General features: G+C 37.3%; 3 protein-coding genes across 7 annotated transcripts; 1 reads left to right on the plus strand and 2 right to left on the minus strand.

Moving 5' to 3' along the window:
* Window positions 1–62: 62 nt before the first annotated feature.
* On the plus strand, window positions 63–4,854 carry LOC132190063 (2,3-bisphosphoglycerate-dependent phosphoglycerate mutase 1-like). The gene is made up of 9 exons (XM_059604948.1): window positions 63–386; window positions 1,244–1,515; window positions 1,607–1,830; window positions 2,469–2,587; window positions 2,673–2,829; window positions 2,964–3,065; window positions 3,183–3,302; window positions 4,404–4,463; window positions 4,539–4,854. Exons 2-8 carry the CDS (start codon window positions 1,245–1,247, stop codon window positions 4,446–4,448), a joined length of 1,038 nt encoding a protein of 345 aa, XP_059460931.1. The 5' UTR covers window positions 63–386; window position 1,244; the 3' UTR covers window positions 4,449–4,463; window positions 4,539–4,854.
* Window positions 4,855–6,228: 1,374 nt separating this feature from the next.
* LOC132167233 (uncharacterized) lies at window positions 6,229–11,841 on the minus strand. 2 transcript variants are annotated; one of them, XM_059578142.1, is made up of 6 exons: window positions 11,557–11,841; window positions 9,430–9,522; window positions 9,151–9,327; window positions 8,417–8,515; window positions 7,714–7,956; window positions 6,229–6,852 (listed from the first exon to the last, which is right to left on the minus strand). In XM_059578142.1, the coding sequence occupies exons 2-6, from the start codon at window positions 9,502–9,504 to the stop codon at window positions 6,448–6,450; spliced, it is 999 nt and encodes a 332-aa protein (XP_059434125.1). In that variant the 5' UTR covers window positions 9,505–9,522; window positions 11,557–11,841; the 3' UTR covers window positions 6,229–6,447. The 2 variants fall into 2 exon arrangements, with proteins under 2 accessions (XP_059434125.1, XP_059434124.1); XM_059578141.1 differs by having other exon boundaries at window positions 11,553–11,841.
* A 1,192-nt stretch (window positions 11,842–13,033) lies between these two features.
* On the minus strand, window positions 13,034–21,971 carry LOC132176200 (uncharacterized ATP-dependent helicase C29A10.10c). Of its 4 annotated transcripts, XM_059588363.1 has the most exons (10): window positions 21,781–21,971; window positions 19,224–20,759; window positions 17,690–17,881; window positions 17,053–17,148; window positions 16,793–16,955; window positions 16,495–16,627; window positions 14,640–16,397; window positions 13,714–14,507; window positions 13,439–13,624; window positions 13,034–13,277 (listed from the first exon to the last, which is right to left on the minus strand). In XM_059588363.1, exons 2-8 carry the CDS (start codon window positions 20,587–20,589, stop codon window positions 14,076–14,078), a joined length of 4,140 nt encoding a protein of 1,379 aa, XP_059444346.1. In that variant the 5' UTR covers window positions 20,590–20,759; window positions 21,781–21,971; the 3' UTR covers window positions 13,034–13,277; window positions 13,439–13,624; window positions 13,714–14,075. The 4 variants fall into 4 exon arrangements, with proteins under 4 accessions (XP_059444346.1, XP_059444338.1, XP_059444323.1 ...); XM_059588355.1 differs by having other exon boundaries at window positions 13,034–13,624; window positions 19,224–20,657; XM_059588340.1 differs by having other exon boundaries at window positions 13,034–13,624.
* Between the last annotated feature and the right edge of the window lie 1,747 nt (window positions 21,972–23,718).

Consider the following 23,718-nt stretch of genomic DNA (forward strand, 5'->3'; position numbering starts at 1 on the left):
GTCTCTCTAAACCCAGCCTAGAAAGCTCCATAAAACGCCCCAAAATTTGTCTGTTACAATAAAAGCAGCGCCAACTGGGGGAAAAGAGCAACCTGTCACCATACTGTTCCTCCAATAAAGCGCATCTGAAGACAACGACGAACTACGATTTCTTCGATATATATACAGTTATATATAACTATAGTTATATATATATATTTGTATATAAATTGGTTTTTCATATATTATTTGCTATCTTTCCCTCTCAATATTTTTTTGTTGAAATGGACGTGCAACTTCAATAGACGTCTTGTTCTCCGCCAGACTTTCTCGTAATAAACTCTTCCCCACCACCCTGTTAGAACTTTTCTCTGCCTCGGTTACGTCGCTTGCTCCTATATAACCAGGTAATCCTCCAGTACCCATTTTCTCAATCATCGAGCTGTTTGATTTTCTATATTGCAATTGTTGTTCCTTGGCATTTTGGTTTCTGGGTCGTTGTGGTATTTGATTAATACTTGCTTAAGGTGCGTTCTTTGTGTTTGTGATATTGGGATTATGATGTGATTGTAGATGGAAAATTTTCATGTTTGATGTTTGGTCTTGTTTAATCTAGGATTTCTAGGAAAACCCATGTGGGTAGATTTTTTATTCAAGCTTGAAGTTTGGATGTGCTTGTTCTCACTCATTGCTTTTCCTGAGCAGAATATTTCGTTTGGATCTGTAAATTCTATCTGATTGCTTTCATGACTATAAGCATTTATGTTTTTGATAAATCACTTTTCTTGTTGTTAGTTATATCGGGATTATATTTGGATCATGACCGTGAAATAGGTAAAACATGCTTTTTGAGCTTGTTGCCTCCTATTTATGGGCTTAGACTTTGTGGGCACTCCTTCAAACCTTTGGGAAGTTATTCTTTTTAATCTAGTATGAATTTAGAATGGATAAAATCCCATAATTATGTGATTAGGAGCATGTTTCATGGCACTACTTTAACTTTCTGTTCCTCTATTTTTCTTTAATTTTTTTTTTTTTTGGTTATTTTTCCCTTCTTTTTGGTCATGGGAATACATATTCAATATTCTGTGTTCCATAAGCAAAAAGAGATTTCGATTTGATGCCATTCCTTTTGTATTTGGTAAATTGGTAGAGCTGAAGTATGTTCTGCCAACTTTATGCTTTATTATTTTCCGAAATGGAAAGGACCCATTTATATAATTTTGTATCCTTACATCGATACTTGGGATGTATTGATCTTCAGAATGGCTGCTTCAGCATTTCACCAAGCCCTTGGGACTCTTCAGTCCCATGGATATCTTAACAACTCTGGTCTTCGCCTTGAACTTGGGGACAATTCACTGAAATTGTTTTCGAAGGGTTTCAAGGTTGAAATTGGACTCTCAAGAAAGGGATGTTATCTCTCTGACCAGAGGAAATTTGGTGTAGTTCAAGCCTCAGCGTCTCAAACTTCAGTGTTTGAACCAGTTTCATCCCCCTCAAAGAACAACGCCAGTAGCTCTCAGAAGAAATCTAGTAAGCCTGTTATGTTGAATCAAATTTTCATACACAATCAGGTTGTTCCTTTTATGGAATCTTCTAACTGCTGTTCTGTTTTTTCATTCAGATGAAGTAGCTTTGATTCTGATTAGGCATGGTGAGTCCTTATGGAATGAAAAGAACTTGTTCACAGGTTGTGTTGATGTCCCACTAACTAAGAAGGGTGTGGAAGAGGCAGTCGAAGCTGGCAAGAGAATCAGCAATATACCTGTCGACATGATCTATACATCTGCACTGATTCGTGCACAGATGACAGCCATGCTTGCCATGACCCAGCACCGCCGTAAGAAGGTAACTTGGGGAAATATCTTTTGGGTGTGTTCAAACTTTGAAGGCAGCAGTTTTTGTACATGGGTGTTGAATCATGGAAGTGAATGACATTTCAGCTGGTGATACTCAGCATCTGATGTCCACATAGAGTTGAATTGTCCCTTCATGATTGGTTATCCAGCTAGTAAATATTAGGATATTAATTAAAAGATTAAATTTTTCATTTTTCATCAACTTAAACATTTGAGGCAATTAGTGATTAATTTGTTATCACAACAAAGGTTTTGAGTTTGGAAGTTGACTCCATATTATACCTTTTATTTAAGGAAAATATTTCACTTGTTGGATTCCACTTATTGAGGGGGAGTATGGACCCACATGTAAGGGAGAGTATTAGGATATTTAATTTAATAATATTTTCTAATGAATATGATATAGAGAATGATTTAACTTAAGAATATGAATTTCAAATCTATTTCTAAACACTCTCCCTCTCCTGAAAAAAAAAAAAAATGGAAAGCATTACCAAGTTGTATTATGTTCCTTACATCTGGTCCAGGTTATACTTTTCAGTGAAACATGTTCATCTTGATGCCTTAGAAGATTTGCGTCTAATCTCCTTTTATATATCAACCTGTTAACTCTCAGCCTGCCTGCAGGTGCCAATTTTTATTCATAACGAGAGTGAGCAGGCAAGGGTATGGAGTGAAATTTTCAGCGAAGACACCAAAAAACAATCTATTCCAGTCATAGCATCTTGGCAATTAAATGAAAGAATGTAATATTCTGTCTCTGCTTAAATAATTGTTTTGCTTGCCTGTTATTAATTTCCACTTCAGGCTATAAATTATCCTTTCTTTCAGGTATGGAGAATTACAGGGTCTAAATAAACAGGAGACAGCGGATAGATATGGGAAGGAACAAGTTCATGAGTGGCGTCGGAGTTATGATATTCCTCCTCCTAATGGCGAGAGTTTGGAAATGTGTGCTCAAAGGGCTGTTGCTTATTTCACGGATCAAGTATGCATGACTTTTTGCTTCCCTATATGTAGTTCTCTTCTTATCTGTTTCTGTTCAATATGATGTTTTACATCCAAAGCCAATCTGACAAGGGTTGTAGATTCAAGTAATCACATGCCATTCTTGTGCTGCAGATTGAACCCCAGCTTCTATGTGGAAAGAATGTTATGATTGCTGCCCATGGGAATTCATTGAGGTCCATCATTATGTATCTTGACAAATTAACTTCCCAAGAGGTAATTTTTTTTTTTTTGATAAATACTATTGGGATTTTCAGCTTTTCTGCATACTTGTTTTTTATAACAAGAAAACAAATATCATGCCCCCCTCCCCCGCCTCTTCTTTTCTGACAGGTTATCAGTTTAGAACTATCAACCGGAATACCCATGCTTTACATTTTCAAAGAGGGAAAATTCATAAGGAGAGGAAGTCCCGTAGCACCCACTGAGGCAGGAGTTTATGCTTATACTAGGGTATGCAAGCTCTGCACAAAATGTTTTTTTTCTTTTTTTTCTTTTTTTTTTAATCTGTTCTCCATCGGTATATATGTATTTATAAGTAGCTTATACTCCATATTCTGAGGTAAATGGTGCCATTCAATGGGGTAATAAGGGCCCTCATGGTCCATTTTGTTGTTGAGAAGAAAGGGTAAAAGTTGGAGCTTAATTTGATTCTTTAAGAACCTTTAGTATATATGTTTTTGAAGGATCATTACCAATAGCCCTTAGGAATTCTTCCTTCTTTCACTTGTTTCCCAACCTTGATATTAGGCTTTGCAACTTTTGTTGCAGACATGGGTCTGCCGTTATTTGGCTTCAATGTTAGTGAGCAAATCTTGTTATGGTAAAACATGCGGAGTATAAATAGTGATGAAATGGTAGGATGGAATTATAGGGATAGATATGCTTCATGTCTCACAGGAAAAAAGGAATGGAGAGGAAGTGTAGAAAAAGTTAATAAGAAAATGAACTTTTGTCATCTTTTCTTCCTTATACTTGAATTTCTCTCCGAATGTCACCTTTTCCAAGAGAGAATATATTAAGCCTGAGAACAAATGCTTACATATTATCCTCAAACTTCTTTTCTCGCCCCCTTTTGAAACCAAACACAGGAAAAGAAGAAGAAATCCTCTAGTGATGAACTAAACTTTGTTTTAGTAAAGGCTCTGTTATGACACAAAATGTAACATCATCTGGAAAGTTGTGACTGGCACGGTCATTTTGTAGACTCAAAAGTAAATACTTTTTGTTGAATGCAACTAATTAAAAAATAAGTGTCAGGAAATGATTTAATATATAGAAGCCTTTGAAAAAACTTTACCCGTCGGATTAGCCCAAGGTATCAGTTTCGGAGATAATAAATGCCCTCTATGAGATTATGGTCTTTGATAGTGCTCGGTCATGACCTTGAGATTATAGGCCACATTCTACAAAAGATCAAAGAAATGGCTGAACCATCTGAAAACTGATATCTTTTTTTTTTTTTCTTTTTTTTTTTTTCGATTTAATTATATTCTCTAGAATAATCAACCCAAGTAAAATACTAACACTTACTGCCCTTGAATTTTGTTGCAGAGTTTAGCTCAATACAGGCAGAAGTTAGATGAGATGCTTCATTAAGTGCTTAAAGTATAGGTAAACTCAATTACTGGTTTTCTTCGGCTTCCAACTCCTTCATTATGCTCACATATTTCTTAATGGATTATTCAGGGGCTTTACCTGCTGGTTTCATAATTAGAGTACAAGGAAAGAATTGTTCTTGGTACTGCTTTGTGGGAGCTCGTTGCGTATCCGTACAGTCTACTACCAGTAGATCAGAAATCTGGCTACTACTTCTGTGTACTTCTTTCTTGTATGCATGATCAAGCCTAGATTTACATTCCTGTGGTAGATGTGTGGAAGTATAGACTTTTAGACATGTATTTATTTTTATTTTTTTTCCTCTTCTAAAGTCCAATGTTTAAATTGTAATTTGTAGAACTGAAATACGAATATCCTTTTTTGCACTACGAACTTTTGTTCTTGCTTGCAGTGTTTCTTTTTTATTTTATTTTATTATCAATTTGATGGTTAAGTTTACTGTCTGAGCTCGGGGATGAGGGACCTCTTCTCCGTCTACCCTTCCCCAGGTTGAAGGTCCCCCTGCTTTCTTGCGTGTCTTGCATGTGCTGCCCAGGGCGGTAGATTTGCGGCTTTGAAGCTGAAATTTATTGCTTTATGCCCACATTCTCCTTCCACACGCCCCCTGCCCCGCCCCCCACCACACGTACAATGTGAAACAACAACCGCGCATGGGTCTAACGCGCCTCCCCTACACGCCATCTTCTTCATGCATCTCCCTTTACAAGTCAACAACTCTAGCTCAGCTAATCTCAATGCAATTCTTGTTGTTGTGGCAACCAAGGACCCTTGCTGCCACCACAAGTTTGCCTACCAAAAACCAATCTTCTAGTTTGCTACAAAAACTGCCTTTTTTCTGGCCATTTTATTGGTCGGCAGGCCAAGAATTGGACTGGGTTATTTATTTGGCATATTTTCAGTTTTTATTATTTCTACTGTATCAGGAAATTGTTGGGGTCTGCCAACCTTTCTATGTAGCTTGCTTCTATTTAGTAAATGAAACTTAATATTGGCCATTTGAAAAATGATATTGGGGTTGAAGGAGCTCATTGGTTTCAAGTTAACTGATTTTTTTTTCCTTATCGCAAAAGAATCCTAGGGTTGAATTTCACTTACACCATTGAATGCAAGAAAAAATAGATGGGTGATAACTACCCCTCCTTGTGTAATTAATTGACCTAATCCTTTCTGAAAAAGAACGAAAATGTTAGCTGTCATAAATATAAAAGGTCACCTATTAGATTAACAAATGAGAAAATGCTACTACACAAGGAGGGGTTAGTCATGAGATTGACACTTCACAAAACCAAAATCTTATCAGCCCTGCAAGAAGTTAATTACTTGGAAAACATGGGTGAATCATAGGCCTAACTAAACTCACTCCTAGAAGTTAATGCTGCATGCCACCCCTATGTCCTCCTTATGTCCTTTTAAAACTGATATGACTTTTAAAATCACCATTAAATTTGTAATAGAACACTATTAAATTTTGATCTAATGATAGTTTTAAAAGCCATATTATTTTTGGGGAACACAAAAAAGATATAGGAGTGACATTTAGAATTACTCCTCACTCCTATAATTGTAACAAATATTTTCCTTGTCAAAGTGACTGTCTTAATAATGATCAGAAAACACAAAACCAATATGTCTTAATACAAGTGTTCGGCCCGCCAACAGTAAAGAATAGCACAAAGGAGACACCAACTTTTCCTTTTCGAGGAAGAGGTCAGAAGTTAAACTAAATCAGAGACAGGAAAGAATGCTGAAGACAGATACATGCACGTAATGCTTGTTTTGAACTTCATTTGCTTTACTCAAGAAGGTAATATAATCTATCAAGGGACGGTAACTCTGAAAACATAAGCCGACAGAGACTGTCGTCATTTCAAGTTTCTAATCAAATTGCAAATGGTCAGCAATTAGTACAGTTGAGTCACCACACCTTAACCCAGAAAGGGTCCAAGCTTTCTTATTTCTCCATCCTAATATATACATCTCAGGTGGCATTTTTACTGCCATCAGTTGCCAGCATATCCTCACCTGAGGAGACAACTTCCTGTTCCACCTCATTAGAAGGGGAACCTTCTGTTTTCTCATTGACAGATGCATCAGAATCCGACTCTAAGTTGATTGAATCTAAAGAAGCACTTATCAGAGCTGGTTCTGGGGTTGCTGAGGGAGGATTCCCTCTTGTCCAAAAAGAGAACATCCTCTTGTCATCCTCTCTCATCCTTTCAGCATATTCATTTATGTCAAACCCCCTGTTATCATTTCCACCAAATGCAGACTCAAGCTGGTCCATATCAAATAAATCCTCCATTATCTTCTTGCTGTTGTTGTCATCAGCGTAAACAAACTTGACTTTATTGTATGTTTTAGGCTCTAGAAAGGGTTTCACCACCTGCATTAATACATTTTTTCCAACATAAGAAACAAACTAGCATATAGAGCTCTGCACACACCCATTAGCAACCAACAATTAAATGGCGGATCAATGATGTACTAGATTGCTAAATCTATTATTGACAATAAAGAACTGTCCAAAAACAGAATACATCCTTGCAAAATTTCCAGTAACCACCACGGAGATACCCTGTATCAGAGGCATAATATTGAAGTGGTAGTAACACTCTGATCTATCTGGCTATACATGCACTTGTTACATGTTTATGAAAATGAACTAGATTTGTGATCTATTATTGGCAATAAAGAACCATCAACAAACAGAATACACCCTCACAAAAGTTTCAGTAACCACCAACGAGTATCCTGAATTAGAAGCAAAATATTGAAGTGACGGTAACATCGTGATCTATACAGCCATACACTTGTGCCACATCTATGCAAACTAATGTGGTATCCCTAAGAGCCAAACTAGTTTAATAATCATCGAAAACCTGAACCAAATATTTACATTTAAATTTTCAACCAAGTTTTCCCAGGTTTAAATCAATACTGAAGACTAAAATTTTACCAGAACCATAAAATAAGTGTGCAAGGGGCTGAAAATAACCGGTATTTTAAAATTTAAAACTTCAAAGTAACAAAAAATATTAAGGGAATGCAAAGTACTTGAAATCTAGTTTAAGACTGAACTTGCTATTACCATGCAGCTCTACCAATTAAGCATCCAAATATAGACTTTTCAGTATAATGTCCACAATCAAACCTGTACCCAGAAGGCATAGTAACACCTTTTTACTATGTATAAAGTACACAACACACAAAATAGAATTAAAAAATGATTTATATTTGGGCATACCGTAAAGAATGGTTCGAAAAACTTGGGTGGGTTGTATAATATTGCCACACCAAGGCGTTCAGGATAATGGTCTTGTAGAACATGGGCAGTTTCCCGTGTCAACCTCACTGAAATATTTGACAAATTGAAACCCTCAAAATCAATTAGCCAGACCATTTGTTCTTGGCCTGGTGGCAGATTTAAAATAGCATTCTCCATGCAATAGACCAAATACTTGATTTGTCCTTTTGTTGACTTTGTGTTCTGCAATCAAAATAAACATGAAAATTTGTCACCATGGAAAAGCAACATAAGATGAAGTACCTTTATTCTAAAACTTGAACCCCCAGGTTATTATATATCTACCTTTTTGTTCCATATATGCCAAAAGATCCTGTAATACTAATCTTAGGTTTCGAATAACCATATAACAATTGCATGCAGAGCATAGCCAACTGATTTCTGATGCACTATGACACAATGGGTTGATATGCTCAATAATCTAAATCATTAATTTATGAACCCTCCATGCAATAAGAATCTTCTGATATTATTTGATATTTTCTCTAGGAAGGATTCATGTAACTAACAATTAAAGAAGACAGTTTACAGAGTAGATAGAAGAGCATTGCCTTTTCTCTTTTTTTTTTTGAACTTTTTCAAAACATATCTAGGCACAAATAAAAAAAAATAAAAAAAAATCAATAAGTAGTGATTGTGAAACCTGTCGACTAGGTCTCATGACAAGAACTGTTCGCCCATGCTTGTCAATTGAATTTGATCTGTAGATTTTCCCTGTCTCTGCTTCATGTGCAACCTCCTCCTACATCACAAGCAAAAACAATGACATTTAGAAATACCAGTTCTCACAAACGTATACTGCAAAGCAGAAAAATTTGCCCTGAGCACCCTAGGCTGAAAGGTTTCAAGTTGATTTGTTTATTGACCGTCGAATTAGTTGCAAATAAGCTGTGCTCTAGCATTTCTTCCATGCCTAATTAACCAACTTTATCTTGTCTATCAGTTTTGAATTTTTTACATCGTGACGGTTGGATTTGGAAAATTGGGTAGACTTCCCAACAAGTCTGGGTTGATTGACCCTTTTGAACCAGCATGGAAACAACTGGCCTTTTAGTTGAGAACTTTGAACCAGGCCCAAGTTACAGTGCAAAGCAAAAAAATTAAAAAGTACTGGAAAACAATAAAGGGGAGAGAGAGAGAGAGAGAGAGAGAGAGAGAGGAAAAGGAGGATGGACCAAGCAAACAAACAAAAAGATGCACCAGTAGGACAATATCATCAGTCCTTTTAATCACCACTCGTAGCCTAGTTACATGAACCTTTTAATAAAAAGGCTTGCTTTGCAAGCAGAGAACAAAGTGGAGTCCAGCACATTTTCCATCCACGGATGCTAACTTAAAAATTAAAGTTCAATAAAATCGTAACTAACAGAAGCATACCCAGCGTATCTCTTCTGGTTTGTATGACAACCTCCATTTTAAGGAATCTTTCAGCATTTTAGTTGCCTTCTTGACATTCCAGGCACGTGCCCACAAATATCTTGAGATGGATGCATCAGAACAATAAATGGACAACTTATCTGACAATGGCCCTATCAACCTTCTCACCTCGTTAATCTGCAAACATGGCAAATTATGAATCCTTAAGAAGCTTTTCTTCCACAAGAACATTAGCATTTTCATGACCCAAACTAAAAAAAATATACAAAAGACAAGTACCTTAGCCTGCTGCTCATCAGATGTCAAAAGCTTCTCACAGTCATTCGAAGGAGATTTCTTTAAGCCCACACTCATATTTCTCAAAGAAGATACCTGTAGGTCAATAGTAGAACCTTCAGAAAGTGCCATTACCTATTCTTCTTCATTTTGTCAGTGAGGAGAATGAAAGTGTAAGCATGTGTAACAAAAATACTATGTCCCATATACACAACAGTAAGAAATTTCTTATTAAAACAACAAGAAGGCATGCAAGAAAGAAAGTGTCCTCCTTTTCCAACCAGCCACAGAAATTTCTAAATTCTAACCATGCACTCTTTGGAACAAATTAAATTCAAAATTGTATCAAATAGTCAGAAAATTGATCTATACCAAATCTATGCTTGATCACAAAGAAAAACTTAACAGCACAAAATTTGATAACTTAAATTTTTGCTTTAGCCTTTATTTAGTCACTGGAAAAAATATCTAACAAGAACTCAATTAATGACCTCGTACATCGTAATAAGCTCTAAGTAGCAACTAACCAAGATTAAAATGAAAGAAAATGGAATTTTGTCATTGTGAGAAATCTTCTGCATAGCCATCCTGAAATGAACTCCTTGTATGTTATAAAACTTACTGAAACTGCGTTCAAATTGCATCTTCTGTAATGTCCTACATTACTTCCTCCTTTATAGTGGAGGACAAAACTACCAAACCTAGTCCTAAGAAAAAAGGAATACAAGATAGAGAAAGAATGATGGTGGAATATGTTTCACACGCACAGATATCTACTTTTAGATTGAAAAGAAGAAAAAAAATTGTACAGATATTTCCAGTCCTGGACTAGCATTACAAAGATTTTGAGAATGTTAGAACTGTCCAAAGAATCTGAATTCTTACAAGATCGAAACTGTCACACGCAACAAAATCAAATATTTTGTCCTACCCTTAGTATTTCTCACAACCGAGATTTCCCATTGATAGGAACCAAAGACCCGCAAATTACTTCCTTGATTCTCTCAAGATGTTTCTCTGGATCACACATTTACAGGATTAAATAGGACTCTTTTGGTGGGTTAAACACAAACACACCCTTAAAGTTTGATAGCTAGTTCCCTCAAACACATCAGTTAGAGACTTGCACCTAGATCCGGTACAAATCAAAAGCCCAGACATGCCAAGTGTATGACACAATTCAGATAGACTCGGAAAAAAAAAATCATCTATGATTTCTCTCACTGGGTCCTCTATAAGCAAGGATTTAACACCGATTTAGAAGCCAATTTGAGAGGGTCCAAACCTAAAAATTGGGCTGAGAAAATGCATCATCTCTATATTTAGCCATACTTAGTTAAAATGTGGAGCACATTAGCAGCAGCTTTATAGCCAGCAATTTCATTATGGGTTCCTTTATATGCTAATTTAACACTAATAAAGACAGTCCATTAAATCTCTTAGAAGCTGTTAGGGGAAAAAAGCACTCAAAAACTGACATTAATTACTTGAATCACAACTCTACATTCCTGTAAAATATGTATTCTTTGCAATTCGACAACGTGAAACAAGCTTATGTTAAAACATTTATATATATATATATATATATAAGAGGAGCCTATGTTAAAACATGGTATAAGAGTTGTTTCATTCAGTTAACAATAAGAATTATATTTGTTTTTATCCAGTATAGAACAACTTGGAATAAGCAACCATCGAAAGGTCAGATCTCTGTTCTTTTCTTCTTCTTCTTCTTCTTATTCACCACACCCAAAAAAACAAAAAAACAGTAGAAGCCACATGTAATGTGACTCAGAGACCCACATTTGGACTCGCAATTTAATTGACCTTCAACGCTATGAGCAATCTAAGACACAAACGACTCACAAAACCCTCCAAGTAAACATTCGTGTTTCTAATGATGACCAATAAGTTCTTACACAAAAACAAAAACCAAAAGCACCCAGTTTTACAAACGTATTTTATTCACCCAAAGTACCAAAACTAGTAGCCTTAGAAATGGACTCGTGAATGGTCCATGTATGCGGTGAAAACAACCCACACAAATTACGGAGTTAAGGGAACAATAAAATCCAAGGCGCATGATAACAGATCCAAGAAAACGAATGCTAAAATGAGGATCTCACCTGCCTGATTCACAAGTGTGAGACTGAGAGAGAAAAGTGAGGCAAATCTTTCGGAGCTCCTCAGTCGTCAACTGCCAGAAACCATAGAAACACCAGGTCAAAGCGAGAAAAGGGTATATCCTTAAGAGCTTTGAGGTGGCAGATGGGGTTCAACTGTTTCTGAAGAATATTACTTCGGATCCACTCGTAGCAGCAGGTGGACAGATAGACGAAACCGGGAAACGTGGTTTATAGCGCCCAAACAAACTTCAATTTCTGCTAAATAAAAATAAATTGTTTTGTGGACGGGACTTTCAAGATACAACACATGCGGGAGAATTAGGGGCCGTCTTCGTTGATTTTTACGACTTTTTTATTGTTTCTGGTTTACAATTTGTGTCCAATTTGGGCATTCAAAGCTCAAAGTCAAATTTTGTTTCACACAACCCCCTAAATTAAGGGTAATGCTATATAATTCTTTCTAGAGTTTTTTTACCGTCATTTTCAATGTGATTCTTACCGTCATCTTTAATGTGATTGACTTTTAAAATTATCAATAGATTAAAGTTTAATATATCATATCTCAAATTTAATAATAATTTTAAAAATTAAAATGTGACCCTAAAATAACTTTAGAAAAATTTATAACATTATTCCTAAATTAAAGGATGCCGTGCTTTTTCTCGAAAGGGATGCGGGGAGTGGGTTGCATTTAAGGAAGGCCGTTGTGTTTCATAATTTCGTTAAATTCTTTTTTTTTCCTTAACTTTCATATAAATTGACGGGAGCATTTTATCATGTTGCCACGTATACCATATGGAATACAGAGCATGCAGACACAGATCAACACGTCATTTAATGGAATATAAAATTAATTTATTTGTATAAAAAAAAAAAAAAAAAAAAAAAGGAAAGAAAAATGCTGTGCACTGTACTCGCAAATAAATAAATAAAAAGAAAGGAGGGTAACATGTCCCAGGTACGACAGGATTATTAATCAAACAAAATTGACACGTTTTGAATGGCTCAATAATGCATCCAGTCATTCACATCCTAATCTCACACACTTTCACCCTCACACGTACGTACCATATGTTGGGATTAACGATCAAACAAAAGACTGTAAGAGACCATATATGTAGCCTTTTATTCATGTTTGACCTAAACTTCTGACAAAAAAAACAAAAAAAAGAAAAAATTAATGACCTCAAACTTAATACAAAATTAAATGATCAAACCTTTAATTAAATCAGTCAGATTTAAATTGACTTAAAAAATTATTTTATACACATATCTCGACACGACCTTAACTCAACACGCAAACATGAATTGCTACCCCTACCATATGCTGGTGTAGGCATCCGGATATACATGAATAAACCATTAACAGATCTGGGTCCTCAACACCTCGTATCACATGGAAAGGGCCACCCCGATTAAATGGCTATACGAAAAAGATTACGCAATAAAAAAGAAATTCAAGGAGCTGACAAGATGTAAACTCCTCAGCAAGAAAAAGCACGACAAAAATTTTCTTATTTACTTGGATTGTAAATCTAAAGAAATTTAAGATAACGCATCAAAAAGAATTTTCTATGGTTGAACAAGTAATGGACAAATGTACAAGTCATTTGACACCACAAATGCCTCCAAAATAAGAAAATAAATCTTGTGCTTTCCTTCCATTTCTGTACAGAACTTGAGCATTTCCACCGGAGGCAGAGCAGGTATGACATTTTACTTCCCCTTCACACAATTACAAGGAAGGAGATTAAAAAAGGCTTCAAAATTGTACATACCAATTGAGATGTCATCCTAATGCATTTGCACGTCCAAAGAATGTACATAGCATCTTTAAAATGTGAACTACCTAAACTAAAGCATTAACCCTATCAGAGTGAGAGTACCAAGCGCCAATGAGTAATCTGTACGTAAAAGAAGCAAGCGATAATGGGGCATGGCCATAACAGGAAGCTTCTCACTCCCGCGTATTTCAGTTCATCAATGCAAAGGCAAGGCAAGGATTTACCCTCAAAAGGAAACAACTAAAAGATTCTAGTAGGCTGAAGTTTGTGGAGACCACCACTGGATTCCTGGATTACATGTATCAAAAAATGTACAGTATACTCAGATCCACATCTACAAAACTTACGTAACATATACAAGAAGATCGATCTCTTACCTTTGCTGAATGTAAGCTGGTGGATTAAGGATATGATTTTCAACAATCTACCCAAAAGCATCCAGCTCCTGGCAGGAAATCACAGGAATCAATTCAAGCAAAAAGCTCTTGGCACAAAAACAACGACCTTTAAAAACAGGTCGGTTGCTGTCTCTTCCAAACCTCTCTTCTTTTTCCTTGGGAGTTATCGGAGACACAGTTCAGCCCAAATCTGATGCAAATCAAATTTGTCTGACACACAAAGCTCGGGATACAGAGATTTGCTCCGAGGGCTTTGTGACGACGGGGGATCAAGCATCACAACACTAACACCATGAAGCTCCCCATGAGGCACCAAGAGATTTGCAGACAACAATCAACAGCTAGATATCTCTCTTCCCCACAGGCCCAGCAGAACTTTGTTTCTTCTGTATGCCATATCGCCAGGCATCTCTAGATTTATCACCCAATTGATCAAAATCGTCCAAAGAATTCTCCATTGGTGGCTTTAAGGGACGGTAATTCCCATTCCTAGAAGTTATCAACGCACCCGACTTCTCATCATCTTCTGATGGTGTCCCTGACCTGGACTCCAAGTGCATATCTGGTGGTCTATGTCTATTATGCCCAGCTGACCGCAGCCCCCTCATATTGGAGGAGACCTTGCCTGGCAATGGGGTGTAGGCAGGTCCCTTAGGTATGAGAAAATCCTTAGGGAGAGAATCCATGTCGGCATAACATTTCCTGGCTCTGGCGTCAGAAATCAGCGCAGCCCAATCATCAGATTGCATCAAAGCATTAGCATTCCCCATAACCTGTCAACAAATCAAGTTAAATCAGAACATAAACCCAGAATCAAGCCCTTTGGTCTTGTGGGGGCATGTAAGAATGAGTGGAAGTTGCGTATGTGTAATAAACTTAGATACAGGAATGATAGAAAACCATACCCAAAGAGCCCTTCTTGCACGAGTAAGAGCAACATTCATTCGGCGGATATCTGCAACAAAGCCAACTCCATGACTTGATGCACGCACACAAGACATGATAATAACATCACGTTCTTGGCCTTGAAAAGCATCTACAGTATTGATGTACAGATCCTTCCCTTCTTCTGAAATTAAGACATCCTCAAACTCCCGTTGAAGGCATTTTAATTGGAGCTTGTATGGTGTGATTATGCCAACAGAGATTTTTCCCATACCCAAAGTTTTCAAAGTTTTATGAAGATGCTCATACAAGCGAAGACAAAACTGTGCTTCGTGTGTGTTCTGATAAGAGACGGATCCACCTCTGTGAGACTCCCGTCCATGTGTAATATCATAGAATATGTAAGGTCTAAGCAAGGGGTCCTTGTAGTAAATCTCATCAGGTAAATTAGCAATGCTTTCACTGTCAGTAAGGCGTCCTTGGTAAAAGTACCTAGACGGGAAATCTCGGATGTCAGGATGCATCCGATACTGCACAGATAACAACATCGTGGGACATCCTGCTTGCTGGAACCTTTCAAAGAGGCTCCTACTGTATAACAAGGTTCCAGCTGCCTTGCTGATAACTGTTGCAGGGAGCTGCTGGGGATCCCCCACTAGAACACACCGTGCTGCACCAAGTGAAAGAGGAGGAAGGATTGCCACTTCACTGGCTTGGGCTGCTTCATCAATGACTACCATATCAAAACCATGACTCAGACGAGAGAATAACTTGCGACCACTACTCGAGACAGTAGTGAAAACAATCTCAGCTTCATTTGCAAAACTTGCCTCAAGATTAGCACGGGCTTCTTCCAAATTAAAGTTGCTACCAGCACGAAACCTACCCTCTAAAATAAGTAGGCGAGACATCTCAACTAGAATTTTATCCCTGCCTTCAACCACTGCTGCAAGGTTCTGCAGCAATGCGTCCCGATTCTGGTCCCTGGCCACAAGAACGTCGGGGTCAACACCAACAGAACCTTGGGAACGAACAGCAGCAGCAGCAACATTTAGTTCTCTTTGAAGACAAGCTATCTGCTGAGAGAACTGAGCTTCACGGCCTCTTAACTGGTGCATCCATCCTAAAACTTCGTCACGACTCTTGACCAAAAGCTGTTCAGTTCTCCGTTCAACAGAAACTGCCTGGGCAGCACGAGTTTGTGAATCAACCCCAACGCGAGCGACATCAGGCCGATAAACTTTCATCTCGCCATCAATGAATCCACGATCAAGGACACGAGCAAGAAGCTCATCAGTTGCAGCATTTGAAGGAGCACAAACTAACATTCTAGGCTTTGGACAGAGTTTTGGAAGCGTTCGGAAGAGATTCTGGTCCATGTTTTGAAGGACCTCATCAATTGATCCCATAGGAACATTGTCAGAATTGCTCTCATTGGCTTGTTTATAGCTTTCAGGGGCTAGTTTCTTAAGCAAAGAAGTGTAGTAGTGCTGATACTGGACCAGATGGATGACATTTAGCATTCCCCAGACTGTATGTGTCTTACCTGTTCCTGGAGGTCCCTGAACGAGAGTAAAGGGCCATGTCTTCGTCATCCCACTAGTTGTACCCGCAGCTGTATGCATTGCAGCCCATTGAATTGCTCCTAGCTGAGGTCCATTGAATGTCCTATGCAGATGATCAACAAAGTTCTGCGTGAAGCATTCTGGCATGGCAGGGGACTGCTGCTCATATTTTGGGAAGTGTTCAGGACTAGGCTGAAGAATCGCAGTTTGCATCTACAGAAAAGAGAAATATGTTAGGTTTTTATTCGTTGAAGCAATATGAAATAGAAGACAACCATTAAAATCATATTAAACAGATGTGAATTGCCACCTGAGAATTGAGACGACGAAATGCATGCAATGCAATGTACTCTCGCTGTGTTGTTGCAAGAGAACCAAGCACAGTTAGATACCAGATGCCCTTGGGCTGAAGCTTTCTCAGAATATGATCATCATCAACCATGCTGGAAAAAATAAAACGAAAAATAACTACTGAAAAAGAGAATTGTCTAAAGAGGCTAAAATGTAACACCATTTATGACTTATATTTCAAAAGTTCAGTGATAACTGATAGCAATCAAGTAATCATGCAACTTGAGGGAAGAAAAAATTGAGAATTCTGACACAACCTGTTAGGTTCATATGAATCGCCAACATAAAAATGAAGGATTGCCCCAGGAGGATCTCGTGTATCAATAGGTATGTGTCGCCTGACAGTACCAGCCACATGTCCACTGATCTCAGGCTCACCATCATCTTCATTTAATGAGGTGTTGCTCCGCTTAGCTCTAACTGCATGACATAATAAGATTTGACATTAGTAGAATTGATCTGATAGAATCAATACTCAATTACTCATACTATAAATCCAACAATTCTCGTATCAAACCTGGTCCAGGCCTGGGTGATGAAAGAACCGCAACATCACCCTCCTTAAATGTCCACTTGCACTCATTCATTGGAAGGACTATCACATCATACCATCCTAAGCCAATAAAAGAACGTTTCAGCTAGTTAACATAACCAGAACAATAATAATACTTATGGATATCTCAGCAGTGTTCTAAAAAAAATGATTAATAAATATCTATACATATGTGTGGGTGTGTGAAACCACTAAAAGTGAGAGTTATGATGGAAAAATTTATGTTCTAAGACACAGGTCTGCTTAAATTACAAGATTTCTGCCTACCCTAGACCATTTGAGAAAAAAAAAGAATGCATCAAGGGGCAAAAATGAACAAAAAAGGAGCACAAGAAACACTCATTGTTGATGACATTAACCCTATATATATATATATATTTTTTTTTTTTTTGACATTAACCCTATATTTCACCCAGGACAAGGTGGAACACTTTGGAGCTATACATATCTATTAGTATTCTACTAAATTTCAATTTAAATTATCTTCCAAATAATCCAAGACGATAGCATGGCCAAATTGCTGAGAAAGCATCATTTGATTTATTTTTTAATTAACTTGCAACTAAAAATCTTAAGTAAATAAAATGATTAGGCTTGCTACCTCTTTCTCGCCTTTCGATGCTCTTTACACGGACCATCACATGTGTAGTATCCCTTGAAATTGTTTCAATTAACTCCTCCCACGTGCTATAAAGCTGTGCCCGGCATTCCTCAAAAAGCAAAGGCTCAAATACTCTAACATACTCTTCTACAGATTCAAATCGACCGGGAACACATTGGAGCTCAGTGTCCTCTGATGCAGAATAATTTTAATAAGTTACACATATTACAAAGAGACCAAAAACAAAATTTGCTCTCCAAAAAGAACAGATGGGAAAAAAAATAAAATAAAATAAAAGAGAGAGAGAGAGAGAGAACAGAACGATAGAATTGATAGACCTGGTAATGAAACCCTCAAACTAAAAACATTACTCATAGACACACATTATGGATGCCGGGTAATAAAATTAGTGATTTCTCAATAATGACTAATGAAATAGGCAGTTATCACAGAATAACAAATTGGAGGAAGAAGAGAAAGCAGAGAGCTAAAAGTAAGGAATTAGGCGTAGGGGCTTAAAACATTAAAATAGTTTAATATCAATTACAAAATCATTATGGATTAACTATTTCCTACGGATCTTTAAAAGGGTAGAAGCCATTGTTAAGAACTAACCAAGACATACGTCTGTTAATAGTAGAGATAATATTAGTAAAACATTGCTTTTCAGACACTACTACACAGATAGGGAACTGCCCACACATGTTAACCAGGAACTTTTCCAAACTCTCCCAAACTATTTCCATGTATATAAACGATGAAACCAAAATTACAAATATCAACTGAAGTTTTATCAATTTTTTTAAGAAAAAAAAAAAACAAGAAATATGAAACCTCTGAAGTATTTGATGCCAGAAATGTGGAAAATACAACAACAATAGATAAGTAAACCATATCATTGTTATTTTATGTTAGCCCCATATAACCCCTAAAACAATATAGGACACGGCTCAATTACTCTAACTTCAGTATGAAAGATATATTCTTCCATCCAACAGGATCTCCTGACGGTGCCCACCACATGTAGCTGTAGGAATCCCCTCCACTATGCGTGGGCCTGACCAATACAAACATCAGCTTTTACTCATTCAAAAACTTATTCAAGGAATCCTAGTTCATTCACAATTCCAAATTTCAAAAGGAATAGGATATGGACGAGTTAAATAGAAAAGTCTGCAGATCTCATAACAACATAAAACACATACAGGCAAAACAACCTTCATCTCTCTCACAGACAAACAAGCACAGCATGAGAACCATAATGCAAAGGGATACATAATTGTATTAGAAGTACATGGTGAAATCAAGTAAATCGATAGGAGTGTATATTTAAAGCTGATGATAATTAGTCTCACAAATGTAATAATTGGAGAAATAGAGCATTGACACGAGAACATAGCAAATGCCACAAATGCCACAAATGCAGATGTGCCAGAAATTTCAAGTTCAAATAAATGGGGAAAACAACACCAATAACTCAGAATAATTATCGTTAAAAATAATAAACTAACAAAAACATATGGTTACTTTATACCTGGATGATGCCAAAACTTTTCATTTGTAACCTCCCTTATAAGGCGCTCGACGGATGTGTCCTGGTATTGGGTACTATTAGTAGTTTGCTTCTTGGGTAGAAGGTATTTCTTGTTTCCCAATTTGGGGTCCATGGAGTTTTGACTGATCAGAGTTGGCTTCCTGTTTGAGACCTGCAAATTCTTCATTTGCCTCGAATCTGTGGGCTGCTTCCACGAACTCTGTCTTGGAATAGGTGGCAGTGATACCTCTGCAGAAAGATCAGTGTCACCATTTAGCCTCCTAGGCCTACCTAGTAGTCCAGAATTCATATCACCATTACATTCAGATTTAGGTTCAGTAGTTTCCAGAGAGGTGCCTCCTTCGTTACATGGTATGTCAACTTGTTTCTGATCCCTCGTCATTAGTTGACTCTGCTTTTCTCCAATACGCTCAGAAGATGGAGGAGTAGTACGAACCTCTTTCACAGTACGAGTGGTAATAGGAGGTGGAAACGCCTGCCTTCTTGGTGTTGATGTTTTTATAGGTCCAGCTTGCTTGACATCTTCCAAATTAAGAAACATAGTCTGCCTGCTACGTTTCTTGCCTAGCATTTCTACCTTTTTCTGGTCTATCTTCCTCTTTCCAAGAATATTTGCACATTTAAGTGCATGGCTCGCTTCAATACCTTTAACTTCTCTTTGTTTTGGGACCAAGCCAGGTTCCTCATGCCCATCTAAGGATGCATTGCTTTCTGAATTTCGGCTACTATGGCTTTTCTGATCATTGGGATCTGGATCCAATTCTAAAGAAGTATGACTACTATTTTCATCCTTGACACTTTGAGAAATTTTGACAGCAGAAGAGATATTGTCTACAGCTACACCAGAAGCAAAACAGTCCCTCACTTCCGATGTCCCTTGCTCTTGTGAAGCTTTACCCAGTTCACTCAAACTACTGTTTCCATATGCATCAGCAGAGCCCTCAGCATCAGACCATTCACCTTCTTCTCTTTCAACCGATGGAGCTTCTGCGGAGCCCGGAACTAATGATGGTGAGGCTTGCATCTCCTCATCATTACTTGACTTAGACAATGAGGTACTATTGGGATTCTGATCCCCAGCCCTTGTATACTCAGCGCCCATTTCAGGGCCATGACCAGGTTTGGGGCGAATGAAAGGCTGAAAGCCAGATAAAGATGATGCATGTGAAAAAGCATGATTGTTTATTATTCTCTGGGGAGTAGTTGATGCAGTAACGAGATCAGCAGTGTTGGGATTCATAGATGGATGGGTCTTTTGTGGCTGGAAAGAGAAGACACCATCACTCTCATTATCCTCGACAGGGGGTTCATTGAGATCAAATAATAGCCTTCCTCGAGAACCCATCTCATATGTAAATGCATACAATCCGAACTTCGTACCCAAACAGGTTGAACAGGTGCTCTTCTAGTTTCCTTTTTAACAAAAAATGCACATGACATGCCAATATGAGGGAGGGAAGGCAAAATTATCCCCAGACAAACAGGCTAAAAAGAGTTCAAAATGCACTGCGGCGCCTGCAAATCAAGTTCGGCAAAGCAATCTATAAATACAGGAAAGAAGGAACCTAAGAAAGCAATCAGGGCTCAATTTATGAAACAGGCCAATAGATAGATAACGAACAAACACTTGCATAAAACTTTTAACTCTTGAAAATAACACTGCAATAGAAAAGGGATCACATTAAACTCACATCTAAATCAGTCCTTACGGTTATATAGGCGAAGAAATCAAAGCATGATTCATAATGCACACAGTGCCTCGTGCCCAAAGCAAACACTGGAATCCTTTTCTTAAGTTTGATATCTACATTAAGTTTTCCAAGACAAAATTCAACACCACCAGTTTCATAATACTCAAAACAAAGCATATATAATGTGCACACATAATACAAAAGACCGAAAATAACATAACCATCCAATACAGACAAGAATCAACCTTCTAGTAGGTATTCATGCTGCCTAACAAAGACTCAGCAATTGAACCAGACGGCAGAAACAGTTTGCATATAACCCTAATCAAAATATTCGATGCAACCCTAAACCACCAAATGCTACAAATACATACAGGAAACGACACTGCACCAAACCCACATAATCCATTTTTTTGCATACTCAATTACCTATTTTCCACATAGAACACCCTCACCAACCAAACAACAAACCAACACAGATCAGAGCCCCCCTAATAACAATATTCACCACTCACCAACTAAAACTAGAATCAGTCATCTAGGGTTTCAAAGAATCGATCGCTCAAACCCTCCAAAACAAATCCCTCGTCCAACTAAGCCCAAATCCCCCGCAGCACACACCTAATCCACACCTCAAAACCAGCATTCTCACACGGATCGAACCTACTCATATCTCCACCATTCACAAATTCATCCACTCATCCAAATAGTCAACGTAATGATTCACTCGTATTCATACTACTAATTAATACAAACAAATTTTCCACTTTTAAGTTGAATAACGAATTAAAACTCGAAATTAAATATTAAAATCAAATTTACTGTTCGGAGAGAGAGAGTTTTACCTCTAAGGGAGTGCCTGAATCTAAAGAGGAATTTTAGAGAGAGAGATGAATAGAGGCTCTCTATGTGAAGGGTCTGAGCGAGCGAGCAAGCGAGAGAGAGAGAGAGCAGAGAGAGGTACGCAAATATGTGGGGAACAAAGGGTGTGGTGACGGGTTTATATAGGAAATATCGAATACCTCTAGCCGGCCGGTTTTTTCTCCGGCCACCGTATAGTTTCACCGGCAGATTTGTAATCAAGGCCTTTTTAATCTTTTTTATCCTTTCGATGAACAAAATTACAAGCAACCCCTTGGTTGTCCCCTAGTTTCACGATAGGTGCCCTCGTCGGGTTTGAATTGACCGAATGGCCTCAAGGGTGAGGAATTTCCGGGATAAGAACAAAGGGTAATATAGTAGTTTTACGATACACGATTATGATAGTGTTTTGCGGGTTTTACGTGTATAATGCTCGCACGTAAGAATCGTATGCTCCGAGAGGTATCGGACGTTGATGCGATCGCTAAGTGCCACGTGAACATGGAACGCATTCAAGGGTTTGGCTGCCTCTTCTGCCTTGTGGACTTAAGATGCCACGTAGCAACTAGCAAATGACGAAAACTTGCCATTTTTAAAAAAAACTAAGGGTGAGAGAGTCATTTCGTAGTACTATCAACAGAAATAAGCATAGTCCCACGTGCACTTATAGCGTAGGGAATACACTAGCCAATAGTACGGCAACAGAGTTTTCTTCTCATTTGCGCCGATCTTGGGATGTGATTGCGACAAAGCCACTCGTGATTGGAGGGTGCACTCACGCTCCACCGAAGGTGCGTGGGAGAGCACTAGTTTGTATAAATTAGGAGGTGCGCCTCAACTGTAACTCTATGGCTAAATTTACTCACAAAAAAAAAAAAAACCTCTATGGCTAAATTTACAAAAATTCACAGGACAACGTAAGTAGTTACCAATTGCGACCGCCTATATAAAAAAAAAAAAAAATACTTATGGTCGCAACGATTTTAAAAAATATATATTTTTACTTTAGTCTAACTACTATTTTATTTCACTTTTTTAAAAAAAATTATTATTTTATTTTTATAATTTTTTAAGAGTACTATTATTTAATAAATTATTATAACTGCTGCATAATTGGGATGACAGTAAAAATTAACCTTTAAATCAGTAAAGGTTTGTAAAAAGGAAAAACTAATAACTAATTTTTACTGCAACATTATCTCAATTACAACTACTATTATATAGTAGTTGTATAATAGTCAACTAAATAGTATTTCTCTTTTTATAATGTCAGTCTTTTCACCTTCAAATTGACAAAAATTCCTGTAGGAAAAATAGGGAAATAAGGCAAAATATTCATATTTATTTTTCATTTTTTCTAAAAAAATTTTATCATTTGTCATAATTTTGTTTATCTTACGTAAGGTAATTTGGTGATGACAAAAGAGGTTAACAATATAAATGTTTAAGATGAAAATTATAATAAAACAAAAAACAAAAAGAAGAATATTGAAGAGGGAGAAGAGAAACCTAAATGTATGGTTGAAGAGTAATATTACATAGTACACAAACATTTCACTAATGTTTTTTATGTGACAAGGTCTAGTAACCTTTTTTTATATTTTTTGTTTAATAGTGATTGATCTAATGACTACCATATCTTGTCACGTAAACTTTATAAGATATTTATGAAATATTTGTCGTTCCCCAGTAATTCTTCCACGTTTATCTTTTTAAAACTAACTATTAAATATGTATGACTTGCATGTGACCCACATATTCATCAGTGGGGATCTTATAAATCCAATTACGGGTTTTAAAACAAGAACGATGAGAGAAAGACGTGAAAAAGGCGTTAGACTTTCTCATAGTGAAAACAAGTAAGCAAATCATTAAATTTGCTCACCATAACTAAAAGTAAGCTCAACGTCCACATTTGCTAA

This window comes from Corylus avellana, chromosome ca1 (genome assembly GCF_901000735.1).
Source record: "Corylus avellana chromosome ca1, CavTom2PMs-1.0".
NCBI classification, from domain to species: domain Eukaryota; kingdom Viridiplantae; phylum Streptophyta; class Magnoliopsida; order Fagales; family Betulaceae; genus Corylus; species Corylus avellana.

What these genes read in the sequence shown, in the direction of transcription:
- LOC132176200 (XM_059588355.1), bottom strand. Translation starts at nt 20,589, where the DNA reads ATGGGTTCTCGAGGAAGGCTATTATTTGATCTCAATGAACCCCCTGTC. An exon ending in TTCGTCGTCTCAATTCTCAG is followed by an intron (nt 16,398 to 16,494) that starts GTGGCAATTCAC and finishes TCTTTTCTGTAG; the next exon opens with ATGCAAACTGCGATTCTTCA. An exon ending in GTGCAAGAAGGGCTCTTTGG is followed by an intron (nt 14,508 to 14,639) that starts GTATGGTTTTCT and finishes ATTTGTTGACAG; the next exon opens with GTTATGGGGAATGCTAATGC.
- LOC132190063 (XM_059604948.1), top strand. Translation starts at nt 1,245, where the DNA reads ATGGCTGCTTCAGCATTTCACCAAGCCCTTGGGACTCTTCAGTCCCAT. An exon ending in TAGCTCTCAGAAGAAATCTA is followed by an intron (nt 1,516 to 1,606) that starts GTAAGCCTGTTA and finishes TTTTTCATTCAG; the next exon opens with ATGAAGTAGCTTTGATTCTG. An exon ending in ACAAATTAACTTCCCAAGAG is followed by an intron (nt 3,066 to 3,182) that starts GTAATTTTTTTT and finishes CTTTTCTGACAG; the next exon opens with GTTATCAGTTTAGAACTATC.
- LOC132167233 (XM_059578142.1), bottom strand. Translation starts at nt 9,504, where the DNA reads ATGAGTGTGGGCTTAAAGAAATCTCCTTCGAATGACTGTGAGAAGCTT. An exon ending in CTGATGAGCAGCAGGCTAAG is followed by an intron (nt 9,328 to 9,429) that starts GTACTTGTCTTT and finishes CCATGTTTGCAG; the next exon opens with ATTAACGAGGTGAGAAGGTT. An exon ending in AACCAGAAGAGATACGCTGG is followed by an intron (nt 8,516 to 9,150) that starts GTATGCTTCTGT and finishes CTTGTGATGTAG; the next exon opens with GAGGAGGTTGCACATGAAGC.